This window comes from Geotrypetes seraphini, chromosome 3 (assembly GCF_902459505.1).
Source record: "Geotrypetes seraphini chromosome 3, aGeoSer1.1, whole genome shotgun sequence".
NCBI lineage: Eukaryota > Metazoa > Chordata > Amphibia > Gymnophiona > Dermophiidae > Geotrypetes > Geotrypetes seraphini.
Genome location: NC_047086.1, coordinates 219,700,398 through 219,715,626, shown reverse-complemented (window position 1 = coordinate 219,715,626; position 15,229 = coordinate 219,700,398). Strand labels below are relative to the sequence as shown.

At 44.3% G+C, this 15,229-nt stretch overlaps 1 protein-coding gene across 5 annotated transcripts in view; it reads right to left on the bottom strand.

Annotated features, from left to right (window-relative positions):
* Positions 1–6,409, bottom strand: part of LOC117357919 (histone-lysine N-methyltransferase 2D-like) — a 104,551-nt gene extending 98,142 nt beyond the window's left edge. For 2 of the 5 annotated variants that reach the window (XM_033939183.1, XM_033939184.1), the window contains exon 1: positions 6,258–6,409. In XM_033939183.1, the coding sequence (XP_033795074.1) occupies positions 6,258–6,312 (55 nt within the window). In that variant the 5' untranslated portion in view covers positions 6,313–6,409. Of the gene's footprint in view, positions 1–5,400; positions 6,031–6,257 lie in introns of those variants that run through there. The other 3 variants (XM_033939181.1, XM_033939182.1, XM_033939185.1) reach the window with 2 other exon arrangements.
* Positions 6,410–15,229: the final 8,820 nt, after the last annotated feature.

The window sequence follows — 15,229 nt, the reverse complement described above, 5'->3', positions numbered from 1 at the left end:
CCATCGACCCGTATTCGAGTCCTTGCAACTTGATCATCAAGTTTTCATGGCAGAATACAGTAGATTGCCGGGCCTTTCTTCTGTGCAGTATAAATTCGATGTTGTCACATCTAACACAATCCTCAGTCTCCACCACTGCCCATATGAATGGTACATCGTTAGTCTGACATCTCCACTGAAACCTGTCCACCTTAGGAGGCCCTGCTGGTAGTAAAACTACCAATGGCATAGCTTTCAGCTTCTCAGACATGTGCAAGCCCCAGTGGCACAATAAGCCCATGTACCATGACTACCACCAGTATATGCTTGTAACTAGTTTCAAGTTTATTAGTATTTGATGAATCGCTTAATCGGTTTGCTAGGCGATGTACATAATTATAAAAAGAGTAGAGATGCAAAAAAGACAAACAAATGACAATTACGTGACAACAAGACAAACATGAATTGGGAGGAGAGAGTGGGAAATTTACAAGTTTTTTTCGTTGTGAAGAAAAACAAAAAAGGAGAACAAAAGGGGGACGGGAGGATTAAAAATCTGAGTATATAAAACAAGTCTTAAATTTAAATGTTAAAAGCTTCTTTAAAAAGATGAGTTTTTAGTGATTTTTTAAAGAGGAAAGATCTTTTTCATTTTTAATATATTCTGAGTTCCACCATTGGGGGCCCATTACGGAAAACAAGTCTAATCTTCTCGTGCCTATTATTTTCAAGGAGAGTATAGTTAGGAGAACCTCACTTTAAGAAAGGAGAAAACGCATAACCACAAGCTTCATAAATTAAAGATAATGAAAGTCAAAAGTTATAAAAGATTATCTCTCTACGTCCATACACTTCCACAGTCATGAGAGTCCACTCTAATGCCAATCCTTGAAGCAAGGGTGGGTGACTGAACCTATAAACTAAATACACTTCTGCCTCCTCATATATTAAAAAAAATATCCTAAAAGTAGTGCAGTTTAAGGATCCAAAAAGACAATACACTATGAAAGAAGACCAAAAATAAATTTGAAACAAAATAAAGAAATAACAAGAATACTATAGACCCCACTCTTCACAAACTTAGCAGCAGCAGCCTATCTCTGGAATTCTGTAAGATAGAACAAATGCAGATTCACTGAGTCCAGGGAAACTTTTGTAGATTGATTTTTTTTTAACCCTCTCCCATATTACTTTCCTTTCTACACCTACAACAAACCAGATTTTCCTAAGTCCAGTATTGCTATGCTACTGCATCAAGCCTTCTCCTCAAAGGCATGCCAGGCTTATTAAAATGAATTTACTTCAATTTTTTGAGACCGTGAACAAACAAATTGATAGTGGAGAACCGGTGGACATAATATACTTGGACTTCCAGAAAGCGTTCGACAACGTTCCACATGAAAGACTTCTCAGGAAACTACAAAGCCATGGAATAGAGGGGGATATACAAAGATGGGTAGTCAAATGGCTGGAGAACAGAAAGCAGAGAGTGGGCATAAATGGGAAGTTCTCAGACTGGGAGAAAGTGACTAGCGGTGTGCCCCAGGGCTCGGTACTTGGACCCATCTTATTTAATATTTTCATCAATGACCTAGAAGAAGGAACATCCAGTGAGATCATCAAGTTTGCAGACAACACAAAGCTATGCCGGGCAATCAGATCGCAGAAGGATAGCAAGGAACTCCAGAGTGATTTGTGTCAGTTAGAGGAATGGGCGGAGAAATGGCAGATGAAGTTTAATGTGGAAAAGTGCTAAGTAATGCGTTTAGGCAGAAGGAACAAGGAACACGAGTATAGAATGTCAGGTGCAACTCTGGGTAAGAGTGAACAAGAAAAGGACCTGGATGTACTGATAGATAGGACCCTGAAACAGTCAGCACAATGCACAGCAGCGGCAAAGAAAGCAAATAAAATGTTAGGCATGATAAAGAAAGGAATCACGAGTAGATCAGAGAAAGCTACAATGCCACTTTATAGGGCGATGGGCAGACCACACTTGGAATACTGTGTCCAATATTGGTCTCCCAACCTACAGAAGGATATAAAACTGCTGGAGAGGGTGCAGAGATGAGCAATGAAGCTAATAAAAGGTATGGAGAACTTGGAATACAAGGAATGACTTAAGAGACTGGGATTGTTCTCTCTTGAGAAAAGGAGACTGCAGGGGATATGATTGAGACTTTCAAAATACTGAAAGGAATTGACAAAATAGAGCAGGAAAAAAAATTATTTACAATGTCCAATGTGACATGGACAAGAGAACATGGACTGAAGCTAAGGGGGGATAAGTCCAGGACAAATATCAGGAAGTTCTGCTTCACGCAACGAGTGGTGGACACCTGGAATGTTCTCCCTGGAATGCTCTCCCAGAGGAGGTTATTGCAGAATCCACCGTTCTAGGATTTAAAAGCAAACTAGATGCACATCTCCTTACGAGAGGCATATAGGGACATGGGTGACTAAAATTACGTCAGGTGTACACCTGGCTGGGCCTCCGCATGTGCGGATCGCAGGACTTGATGGACTGAAGGTCTGATCTGGAGATAGCAGTTCTTATAACCAGTATTAAAAACAAATCCAACTTCCTTTTCTGCCATTCAGCATGCCAGTGCATCCTAAATCACAATTCAGCTTGTCTTACACCAACAGCCTGTGTAATGTCTTTTTCAGTTTTTATCACAAAGTAAATAGGATAAGCTATACTATAGAAAAGCATATCTAGTCTGTCCGTCCGTTCCCCCCCCCCACACACACACACACCTTTTACTAAGCTGTGATAGAGGTTTCTACCACGGTCCGGAGCGCTAAATGCTCTGACACTCAAAGAATTCCTATGAGTGTTGGAGCGTTTAGTGCTCCGGCCCACGGTCTACCGCAACTTAGTAAAAGAGGGCCTATGTTAACTGAATGTTCTGATTTGTGCTTATTAGATGTTTCATAAGAACAAGGGTTCTTTAAAATGTTTCTGCACTTCATATTTTCTGGGGAAATGGTTGGGGCAGGAGAAATTATAAGAGGGAGTGTCATAGAGTGTCATGTGACTAGTCAATCAGGAAACGGTGATTATGTGGAAAAGTGTTGCAATTTGCTTTTGAGATATTTAATAAATAGTGTTTTAAAAAATAAGAGTGCGGAAACATTTTGAAGGTCCCTCGTATTATGTCTTCTTTTTGTATGTATTATCTCTCTCTTATCTGAATTTCAGTGCTGTTAAGTATATTTTTTAAAACTGTTTTGTGGTAGTACTATTAAGTTTCAATTTTAATTTCCTCATTCATTATATTTATGTCTATATTTGGTCTTTTTACTACTGTTATGTTGTTAACAAAACTAAGGGGTCCTTCTACTAAGTTGCGCTAGCTGTTTTAACGCATGCTAAACGCTAATGCGTCTATAGGCTATAATGGGCGCGTTAGTGTTTAGCTCACACTAAATTGACTAGTGCGCCTTAGTAAAAGAGCCCCTAAGTTTATGTTGAATTATACCTACTGTACACTGCCTTGGGTTAATCTGCATAAAAGCTGTTAATATAAATATAAAACAGGAACATTCAATACTAGTATTACTGGAAAAAGTCACCTGCCATGTCATGGCATATTTGCTGAAAGGACAAAAATTTCAAGGAGATCTGATCACCAATATCCTGTCCACTACAGAAAACTTCACCAGTTTAGTAATAGAAACATGAAATTCTCCCACAATATTAATGTCACGTCAGAAATAATACTATACCAAAGTTTGAAAAAAAAAAAAAAAAAAAAAACACCCCAAAAACCCCACCCACCAACAGCTGTTCACCGTAAAGTACATACCTTAAACCTTTAATCCACTTTTTGCAAAAGTGCATGCAACACCCATCAAAACAGACACTAGGGGTGAATATTTTAAATGTCCTTTTCTACCATGCCTGTATACAGAACTGCATACAGTTCACACAACATAGCTTATTGTGTGTATTAGGGAGATCTCATTTTTCCATTCTTCCATATACTACAATGAAACCTTGTTTATACATACAGGAACAGTTGTAAATCATGACAAAAGGAGAAAAAGAACCTGTAATATGCCCATCTGTCAAAGCTACCAGGATCACTAGTTTAGCTCACATTGCTGCGTTTCTGCCCTTTGGTCAAGTCCCTCATTGTACCAACATAATTTATTATAAGAACAAGTTTTTCTGACAAAGGCCTTCAGAAGCTTTAAAAAAAACAAACGGTTTGACCTGTCTGAAGATAAATGAAGCTGTTCTACCATACAAAGTAGAGCCTGGCCCACTCCAACCTTACCCTGTTAAGAGGGATGTGGCAGATGTAGCTTAGGAAAGCCAGACCTAACTCAGATCTCATAAATGCCAAGAGCAGGTCTATAAAAGAACAGAAGACTTGTGGTAAAGTCCTATCTTCAGAAACAAGTGAAGAAAAATAAAAGAGGAAGTGAGGAAAGCAAAGCAGAATTCAAAGCTAGGACAAGAGGCTTTAAATGGTCCTCTTCTGAGCCCTGCATGAGAGAATACTGTGCTAACTTCAACGTGGTCCAAAACCTCCATATGCATCACCCCAGTTAGAATGAGAACATAAAACAGGACAAATACACAAACATGTGGCTCCAGAGACCCATTTCTCAAGCACTGCAGGGCTCAAAAAACTAAAAGCAAAAATTCTCAATGACATAGTAATCATCTCTTCCATCCAAAGTAAAATAGTTATCTTTAAACTAATCTTAAACACTAAAAAAAACAAACAAAAAAAAAAAAACAAACACCACATATAGAAGGGAAAACATTGCCAACCTGAACAATAATCACTGCAAATGTTAACAGGACGTGTCAACAAGGCCCCGAACAAACGAAAAGAACTACGAAAATAAAAGCCCAATGAGAACTGTACACACCCCCAAAGCAGGGTAGGGGATAAACATCATACGGCAAACACTTAGACGTCAGTAAACCCCAAAAGTACCATCAGCCATCCAAACACACACAACAGTTCACACGCTTAATATCATCCGGTTAAAGGGGAGAAGATCCAGTCACGGACCCCCCCCCCCCCCCACTCCCCGAACTCCACCTTCGCTGCGGCCCCCAGCTAGAAAATCAGTTTACCGACACTCTTCCCCATAAAATATATATATATAAGCTCTATACACACATGCAAACTTTCGTTTTAAATCCCAGAAAATGAACCTCAATATAAGTCCCTCAGAACACAGCACACCAAATTAGGCCCTGCATGCAAAAGGCAAAAAAGTGAAGCCTCTCTTCTATCCCAATGTATTTCACTGGCCCCTACAAAGAAAAACAGCGTCAGAGACCACAAACCCCAGCAGCAACTACCTCTTGGGAACGAGCAAAACAGACAGCGGGTGGGAAGAGCGGCGGGCCCAGCGCCACCCCACCCCCGGGGCCCCTCGGCCTCCCCTCACCTGCCGGACTCGGAGCCCCTCACCGGGGGAACCATCGCACGGAGACGGGCGGGCAGCGGGGCCTGGGCCTGGCGCGGGGCGGGAGCCAAGGCTCAGCGCGCTCAGGCCCCGCCGCAGCTCCTCGCCGCCACCATGGCGGCCCTCCAGTAGACGACTGCAATGGGGGGGAAGGAGAGGAAGGGCGAGCGGAGGATGCAAGGCCTCAGGACTCCCGGGCGGCGGCAGCTTCAGGAAACAGAGCTGGGAGCGCGCACCCAGGCGGCCATCTTCGCAGCCGGAGAGAAAGGAGTCCCGGCGCTGGATTTGTGCACCGCCGAAGGTGGAAGGGAGTCCGTAGTCGGGTGCAACAAGCGGACACACGACCGAGCAGGACACTCGTAACGTGAAGCGCGCCGGTGCTAGCGAAGCTGCGCTGGCGGCTCCCCGGGAAGCGGCGGGGAAGGACACGCACGGTCTCGTCGGGGGTGAGGTGACCGTAGCAGTCAGCGATCCCTCCGCCACTGCCTTAACCCCTTGTAATCCGGCGAGCACGTGGGAAGGGAGGTGACCTGAGTCGGGCCGCGCTCCGGAAAGCAGGGGTTGGGTTGGAAGAAGTACGGTAATGCAATCTGGCCTGGACGCTGGGAGTTGGAGAAAGATGCACAGTGAGCTCAGTTAAAGCGGGCCTAATAGCTTTTCGGAGGCGACAGCTAAGTTTTTACTGTACAGTTCTCCCCCTTTCAAATCCTGCCTGCTTCATCTGTCTTTCTCCCGTCGACCTTGCCATTGTTGAACGAAGGGATTTCTTTCCTTTTCTACTGCTCTTTTCTTGCGAGCCGAAGCAGGATTTTATGTTCAAACCCCAGTTAATAACTCACCTTTCCTCTTATTGTGTTGCATTTTAAAGCAGCAAGTAATGCAACTGAACGTCATAAGGCGTATGGAGACAGACTTAAAGATCTCTCTCTAGATATATAGATATATTGGAGGAGAGGGGAGATATGATAGAAACATTAAGTATCTATGTGGTATAAAAGCATAGGGGGAGTCTTTCATTTGAAAGGAAGCTTCTGAATAAAAGGGCATAGGATGAAGTTAAGAGGCAGGGCCTGCGTTAGGGGAGGGCACAAAGGGCAGCTACCCTGCCTCCCTCCCCCCCCCCCAGCTCCAGTGGGCCCCGCGGTCGGGACATCTCTTCCTCGGCAGAAACAGTTAGTCGCATAAGAGAGGACCAGTGATGCCAGATACTTTTTAAAAAAATAATCTCGCCCAATTACCTTGAAAACGCAGCCCCAAAACAGCCCAATGTAGGAGGGGGTGCTGAAAAGTTATCAGCCCAACTAACTTCAATTGGGACAGTTTCCATCAAGGGCTATACACTTAGTCCAGTGAATTTCCATTTTTTTCGTTCCACCTTTCAGCACCTCCTCCTATTTCTTCATATTCCCAAGAATGCATAACATAAAAATTACATAATCAGCTATAATTAAAGTCATAACATACCTTATTCATCTGCAAAGTATTTGTCAGGTAGAACATATTCCTCATCAGTCGAATAAATGTTGGCCTGTATTGGTTTTGAGTTTTTGTAGGTTTTTTTGTGCTTGTTTTGTTGGGGGGGCTGAGAGTTTAATCCTGTTGCTTTAGCAATGGACTGAAAATCCTGTTCTCAGTGGAGCTACACTCCTAATCTTCCTGTTAGTGTTTGGGGGGGACCAGGCAGGAAATGACTTAAGACATAGTAGTGGCTCTAGTCTAGGGGGGGGTAGCTGTTGAGTGTTGATAGTGTTAGAGATAGGGCTCAGCCCTGGAGAAGGCTATGCTCTGATTATGATTGGCTGTGGGGAGAGGGCAGGCAAGGGCCGTCATAGATGGGATACTGAACACATGGTCTGCACTAAGTGCTGATTTACTGAATGCCAAGCCAATTTGAGGATACCGCGCCATGATGAAGCCCAATTTATAGCACAAAAATCTAAAACCAGCCCAAAAAAACCACAACCCGAAGAGGGAGGAGGACATGATAAACATACTACAAGGGGAAGTCAAAAAGGATCAGGAAGAATGGAAGGCTCAGGAAGTAGTAAATACGAACATGCCACATGGGCGAGGCAATAGAAACATATCACAAAGGGAGGACAAAGGAGATAAAATACAGGAGTTGGCTGGCCAGGAAGAGGACAGAAAGAGGACTGAAGCACATGGGAAAACAGCGAGGAAGACTAAATGCCAGGACTTGAACTGCATGTACACTAATGCAAGGAGCCTAAGGAACAAAATGGGAGAATTGGAAGTCATGGCCAAAAATGAGAACCTAGACATCATAGGGATCACGGAAACATGGTGGAACGAGGAAAACAAATGGGACATAGTACTGCCAGGGTATAAACTCTACCGAAAAGATAGGAATTATCAGAAGGGAGGCGGAATAGCACTGTACATAAGAGAAACCATTCACTCAACCAGTGTGGATACAGCAGCGGTAAATGGACAACTAGAGTCATTGTGGGTTAAAATACCAGGAAAAAACGGATCCGAGATAAAGATGGGTCTGATCTACCGTCCACCTGGGCAATTTGAAGCAGAGGATACAGAAATGGTAGCCGAACTGAGGAGGGAATGCAAGAGCGCCAACACTATAGTTATGGGAGATTTCAACTATCCCGGGATAGACTGGCATCTTGGAAATTCAAAATGCACGAAGGAAACGGAGTTCCTGGAAGCCGTCCAGGATTGTTTCATGGAACAACTTGTACAGACTCCAACGAGAGGGGCAGCGATCCTGGACCTGATCCTCAACGGGCTTAAAGGACCTGCAAAGGGAGTGGAAGTAATGGGACCGCTAGGAAACAGTGACCACAACATGATTCTGTTCCAAGTGGAAGTAGGATTACCAAAGGGGAAGAGAACAAAGGGAACAGCGTTTAACTTCAGAAAAGGGAACTATGATGCCATGAGACAAATGGTGAAGAAGAAACTCAGAAACAGCTACAAGAAAGCTCTGTCTGTGGAGCAAGCCTGGTCCCTACTCAAGGACACAGTAAGCGAGGCACAACACCTATATGTACCCAGATTTAGGAAAGGAGGCAAAAAGAATCAGACTAAAGACCCAGCATGGATAAACAATGAAGTAAAGACAGTGATAGGAGACAAGAAAACATCATTTCGGAAGTGGAAGAAGGACAAAACGGAAGAAAACTGGAAAGAGCACAGGGAGCATCAGAAAGAATGTCACCGAGTGGTCAGAAAAGCCAAGAAAGAATACGAGGAGAGACTAGCCAAGGAAGCAAGAAACTTTAAACCATTTTTCAGATATGTAAAAGGGAAACAGCCAGCAAGGGAGGAGGTGGGACCCCTGGATGAGGGAGACAAGAAAGGAGTGGTGAAGGAGGAAAAAGAGGTGGCTGATAGACTAAACAAGTTCTTCGCGTCGGTCTTTACAAAAGAAGACACATCCAGCGTGCCGGAACCAGAAAAAATCTTCAAGGAGGATCAGGAGGGTATATTATCATGCATGGAGGTAAGCCTCGAAGCCGTTCTAAGGCAGATAAATAGATTAAAAATCGACAAATCTCCTGGCCCAGATGGGATCCACCCGAGGATATTGAAAGAGCTCAGAGACGAAATAGCGGAGTTACTCAGGCATATTTGCAACCTATCCTTAAGATCAGGGATAATCCCGGAAGATTGGAGGATAGCAAATGTTACACCAATCTTCAAAAAAGGATCGAGAGGCGACCCGGGGAACTATAGACCGGTGAGCTTGACCTCAGTTCCAGGGAAGATGGTCGAATCACTGATCAGGGAGGGTATCAATGAGCATATAGAAAAAAATAAACTGATGAGATCAAGCCAGCACGGTTTCTATAAAGGACGATCGTGCCAAACGAATCTACTACATTTCTTTGAGGGGATAAGCAAACATTTGGACCAAGGTAGCCCCATTGACATAGTTTATCTGGATTTCCAAAAAGCCTTTGACAAGGTACCCCACGAGCGCCTGCTGAAGAAACTGTGGAACCACGGGGTGGAAGGGGACGTCCACAGATGGATCCAAAATTGGCTGATGGATAGGAAACAGAGGGTAGTAGTAAAAGGACACTACTCTGACTGGAAAGAGGTCACGAGTGGTGTCCCCCAGGGGTCAGTGTTGGGACCGCTGCTGTTCAATATATTCATTAACGATCTGGAAACGGGCACGAAATGTGAAGTTATCAAGTTCGCGGACGATACAAAACTCTCCAACAGGGTCAAAACTGTTGAGGAATGCAAAGAACTACAGAGCGACCTGAACAAACTGTGCGAGTGGGCAAAAAGATGGCAGATGAGCTTCAATGTGGAGAAATGTAAGGTCTTGCACATCGGGAAAGGGAACCCCATGTACAGCTATACGATGGGAGGAAGGGAGATGGGGAAAGGCACCCTAGAAAAAGACCTGGGGGTATTGGTGGATACAACAATGAAGCCAGCGGCGCAATGTGCAGCGGCCTCAAAGAAAGCGAACAGAATGCTGGGCATTATCAAAAAAGGTATCACTACCAGAACGAAGGAGGTCATCCTGCCATTGTATCGAGCAATGGTGCGACCGCATCTGGAATACTGTGTCCAATACTGGTCGCCGTACCTTAGGAAAGACATGGCGATACTTGAGAGGGTCCAGAGGAGAGCAACTAGGATGATAAAGGGAATGGAGAACCTTTCATATGCCGAAAGGTTGGACAAACTGGGGCTCTTTACCCTGGAAAAGCGGAGACTGAGAGGAGACATGATACAGACATATAAAATCATGAAAGGCATAGAGAGGGTGGATAGGGACAGATTCTTCAGACTAGCGGGGACAACAAAAACAAGAGGTCACTCAGAAAAACTGAGAGGGGACAGATTCAAAACGAATGCAAGGAAGTTTTTCTTCACTCAGAGGGTGGTGGACACCTGGAACACGCTTCCAAAGGAGGTAATAGGACAGAGTACAATACTGGGTTTCAAAAAGGGACTGGATGACTTCCTGAAAGAGAAGGGGATTACAGGGTATAGATAGAAGGTTACACTACAGGATAAAAGCGAAAAGCATATGTGAGTTTTAGGGTAGGAGCACTATCAGGTCCTGGACCTGAGGGGCCGCCGCGTGAGCGGACTGCCGGGCACGATGGACCTCCGGTCTGACCCGACAGAGGCAAGTCTTATGTTCTTATGTTCTTATGTTCTTACTCAAAATTTCCTGCAACCAGTGTTCCAAAGCAGCCTAATTGGGGGAAAAAACTGCAGACCTGGCAACTATGGAGAAGACAGATTGTGACAGAGGGAAAACTCTGGGGCAACTTGTGAGAATGGCTGCCACATTGGGACCCCTCCAAAAAAGGAAAACTGATATTGAAAGACCGCAAAGGTGAGGGGTTAGGGAGGGAGATGGACTGAGAAGGGGAATCAATGTCTGGACTGCGGGGCCTCCTGGAGCTATTTTAAGTTAGCTCAGAGGATGAGAGAGGAGGGGGAATGTGGACCAGAGGTGGGAGAGGAGAGAGGGACTAGAAAGCACAGTTACTTACCATAACTGTGTTTTATCCCAGGACAGCATATTCTCATATGTGGGACTTCCTAGCTTACTAGAATGGGATGGAGGGAATGTTGGCCATTAAGAAAATAAATTGTACAATACTGCTTGGCCGAAGTGACCCTCCCGTCTGGAAAAGAATTCCAGACGGTAGTGAATATATGAACTGAGGTCCAAGTATTAGCTTTACATACTTCATTGATAGGAGCAGAGCGTAGGAAAGCAAGAAAATCTGCCATAGCTCAGATCTTGCGTGCTGTGGTGCAACTGGCAGTTGGAGCCCAGTTTGAGCATAAGTGAAAAAATAGAAATTGTTAACCCTGTAGATATAGTTCTCTTATGTACAGGATGTCCCAACTTATGAGGGGATTAGAAGAGATGAAAAGTGGAGGCGATGCTTTGTGAGGCTGAATACCCAGGTTTGTTTTGAATGAAAGAAGGAAGAGCCATTTTTCCAGAAAGTTTTAGGAGAGAACACTGGAAGTACAGTAGATGGAGTAGAAGGATTCCGTAATTACCTCTGGAAGGAATTCTGAATGGGTGCTAAGTACAACTGTGTTATCAGGAAAAACTGAACAATGGAATCCACCACCAGTGCTTGACGACCACTCATTCCTTGAACAGAAGTAAGGAAGTTAGATAAGACGAAAACATTGATTCAAAAAGACTTTATAAGTCTAGACTTGCAGGGGTGTCCAACCTGCGCCCAAGGGCCGCATGCGGCCCAGTGAAGTATTTTGTGCGGCCTCGGTCGAGGGCAATGCAGTGTTTTCCTCTACTGCCCCAGGGTGTTTACTGTCTTGCCGGCTCCCTCCTCTGTCTTGCTGCAGCATTTGCGCGGCCCCAGAAACATTTTTTTTGGCCAATGCGGCCCAGGGAAGCTAAAATGTTGGACACCCCTGGTCTAGAGAGAATAACTTGAGACCCCAAACTACTGAAGATGGTTTGGGAGAAGGTTTGACCTTGAAAAGGTATGTTAAGAAATCTGAACAGAAACAGGATGAGCAATAAGATATCTATCATCAACTGGACTGTGAAAAGTATTGAGAGCACTGGAATGAACTCAAATTGAAATGGTCGCAAGACCTAAATTGGATGAATATAGAAAAAATCCAATACTGCTGAAAAGAGGAGGTACAGCATCATGATGATGAAAAGTACACCTAAGCAGAACAAAACCCCATCCATCTCTTCATAGAGGGTTTTCATGAAAGGTCTGACAAGAGGAGAAAGGTGAAACCCAATCCATGTCAACCTGGGAGGTAGCAAACTGTCAGGTGTAAAGCCTGTAGATTAATAAGCAGAAGAGATCGGTGACTTTGCAGCAAAAGAGATGGAAAAGTCTGAAGAGACATCGGTTCATTGATACTGCAATGAAGTAGAAGGAAGAACCAAGGATGCTCACTTTTAAAGAGCTCCGACACGGGATGTGAGTGGGGAACCCCCTCCCCCCCACACACACATACACACTTTACTTCAGACTGTTTGTGCTGCCGTTGAGGGGGTTGGAACCTTCCATTATAGAGTAAACTTAACTTTTTCCCGATTTTTTAGGAAAAAGTTAAGTTTTCTCTATAATGGGGGGGTTGCACCCCCCCCCAACGGCAGTGCGAACAGTCTGAAGTGGGGGGATTCCCCCCACACACACCCCGTCAGAGCTCTTTAAAAGTCACTTTTTAGGCGGTGCACCAGGGTCTTGCGCCGAATTGTCGGCGCTGCCATGTTGGTGCGCTGAAGTCTCGTGCGCTTTTGTCCCATCACCCCAATTCCTGCCTGAGCTTGAGAAGCGGCTCAAAGATGAAAGGGATTGGAGGAAACTCATAAAGAAACTTTCATATCCAATCCAGAGAAAAACGCATCAGGTTCCAGGCGTTAGGGAGAATATTGCCTGAAGCACAATAGAGGCAATGTGTGATTGTGGAGGGGAACACAAACAGGTCTATCTGAGGAGTCCCCCAAAGAGAGAAAAGAAAATGGTGAAACTGCAAAGTTTAATGAAGAAAACCTAGTGAATCCGTCTGGGAGAGAAAACTACTCTTCTTGAATGCATATTGCTTTCAAAAACATATAGTGAACAGTCGCCCAGTTGCAAGCATTCTGGGCTTCTGGACAACAAAGGAGAGAACCTCTGCCTCCTTGTTTATGTGTGTAATACGCTGCAACCTGAACGTCTGTGGTGGTTAGGAGGATGTAGTGAATCAGAATGCATTGAAATGTTACGAAAGCATTGTAGAGTGCTTTGAGTTACCAGAAATATAAATAGAAAAGAACTGGTGAAAGAAGACTAGCAAAAAACAAAAGGAATTGACCCCAAAATATCCACAAAGAAAATCCAGAGAAAATCAAAACTCTGTGGAGTGACAATGTTCCCAAATGGACTTTATTTGAAAGTATCAAAGTTCCAAAGGTACACTAAAATCATCCACATAAAATAATTCCATCCACATAAAAGTAAATCATCCACATAAGAGCCTTAAAGGACCACACAATTGTTTCCCACGTACTCGCCTTTATAGGACCCCCAGGGACCCCTGAAGACTTTTTGTTGAAACGCGAACCGTGTTGGGTCCTGTATCCCTAGCAGACTAGGTCCTTTAAGGCTCTTATGTGGATGATTTACTTTTATGTGGATGATTTTAGTGTACCTTTGAAAGAAGACTAGCAACATTAAGTGCGAAGACCATCCAGATAAACCCCAGAAGGGTAGGAGGACAAGTACATGGTCAGATCCTTCTGATGTGAAAGAATATGGAACAAAAAAAAAAACCTCCCGGAAAGGAAGGAAGAGCTCATCCACCACTACAGATTTTAATGAAACAGTGGGCAATGAGATTTAGACCAGTGACATGCAAGAGTCTCTTAAGGAGTCTTAAGAAGACACTTAAACGGAGAAACATGTTGCATAGATGCCATGTGACTAGGAGTACCATCAGATGTCTTGGCAAGATTGATGGGAGAAGATAAAATTGCACGCAAAGCTGAATCAGTGCTGAGGGTGTATAGCAGAGTTTTGATAATCTCAGATTGGAAACAAATTGAAGTTGGGATGTAGGAAAAAATTTTGAATCCCCAGTGATGGATAAGCCAATCGTTTAGACAGGAAAAAAAACATTGGAGACCCTGTCTGTAATGCTGCTGCCACTACAACCAGGCCCCTGATGCCTACTGTGGAAGAGGGTACAAGGCCAAAAAGTAGGTGCTGCGCTATCTGAAAACTGAGTAAAATCCAGAAGTTCAAAAGCACTGGTCATTGCAATCTGAGAAGAAATATAAAATCACTAAAGGGAACAAATGAAACTTTTTCCTTCAGAGGAAATCTGTTCAGGCTTCTAAATATGATCCTAAACCTCCCATCCCTGTTGGAATGAGGAAAATAGTGGAAGTAAAAACCTCAGTTCCTCTGTAGATGTGAAAATTTTTCTTCAAAAGAAGAAAAGACGACTTGAAGGAAGAGTCTCTTGGAGGTCTGGGAAGCATAGCAATTTAGAGAAGAGAAAAACATTCTCAAACAAAAATAATTTTGTTTTTTAAATGTAATGGCCTCCTCCTCCCCTACAGCCAGTCCCAAACCTCCGGGCTTTTGGAATCAAAAAGACAATGGAGTAAAATTGTGGTGAATGTTCATTAAAACAACAGATGTAGGGAAAAAGACTTAAGTTTATCCCAGGACAAGCAGGCATGATATTCTCACATGTGGGTGACGTCATCTACGGAGCCCCAGCGCGGACAGCTTTTCAAGCAAACTTGATTGAAGTTTCAAGTTTGCACACTGCACCACGCATGTGCATGCCTTCTCGCCCACTAGAGGGCGCATCCCACCTCGTGGTCCTCAGTTCAATTTTTTCCGCGGAGCCAGAAAGCCCTGTGGATTTTGAGCTCCCTTTGCCTGCCTTTCTGCCACCGCGTCTGAATTCCATTCAGTCGCTGTGCTTACTATTTTTGTTTTTTCGTGTCGTTTCGATTCGTTTTTTAAAAAAAAATATATATATATATTTTTCTTTTCGTTGGGCTCCGGGGGCTCCCGGCAGCCGTGGCCGCGGGACGTCGCTCGTTCCCGGCCTGTTTCATCGTTCATGTCCCGTCCTGTGACGGGCTTTAAAAAATGCAGCCGGTGTGAGCGGTTGCTCTCCATAACTGACCCCCACCAGTGGTGCATAATTTGCCTGGGCCCCGATCACCCTACGGCCTCCTGTGACCGCTGTTCCACGTTCCAGCCCAGAGCTCTCCGCCGCCGACAGGCGAGAATGGCGGAGTTGTTTGCTGTTGACCCCGCGCCTCTGAAGGCCTCGACGTTGGCCT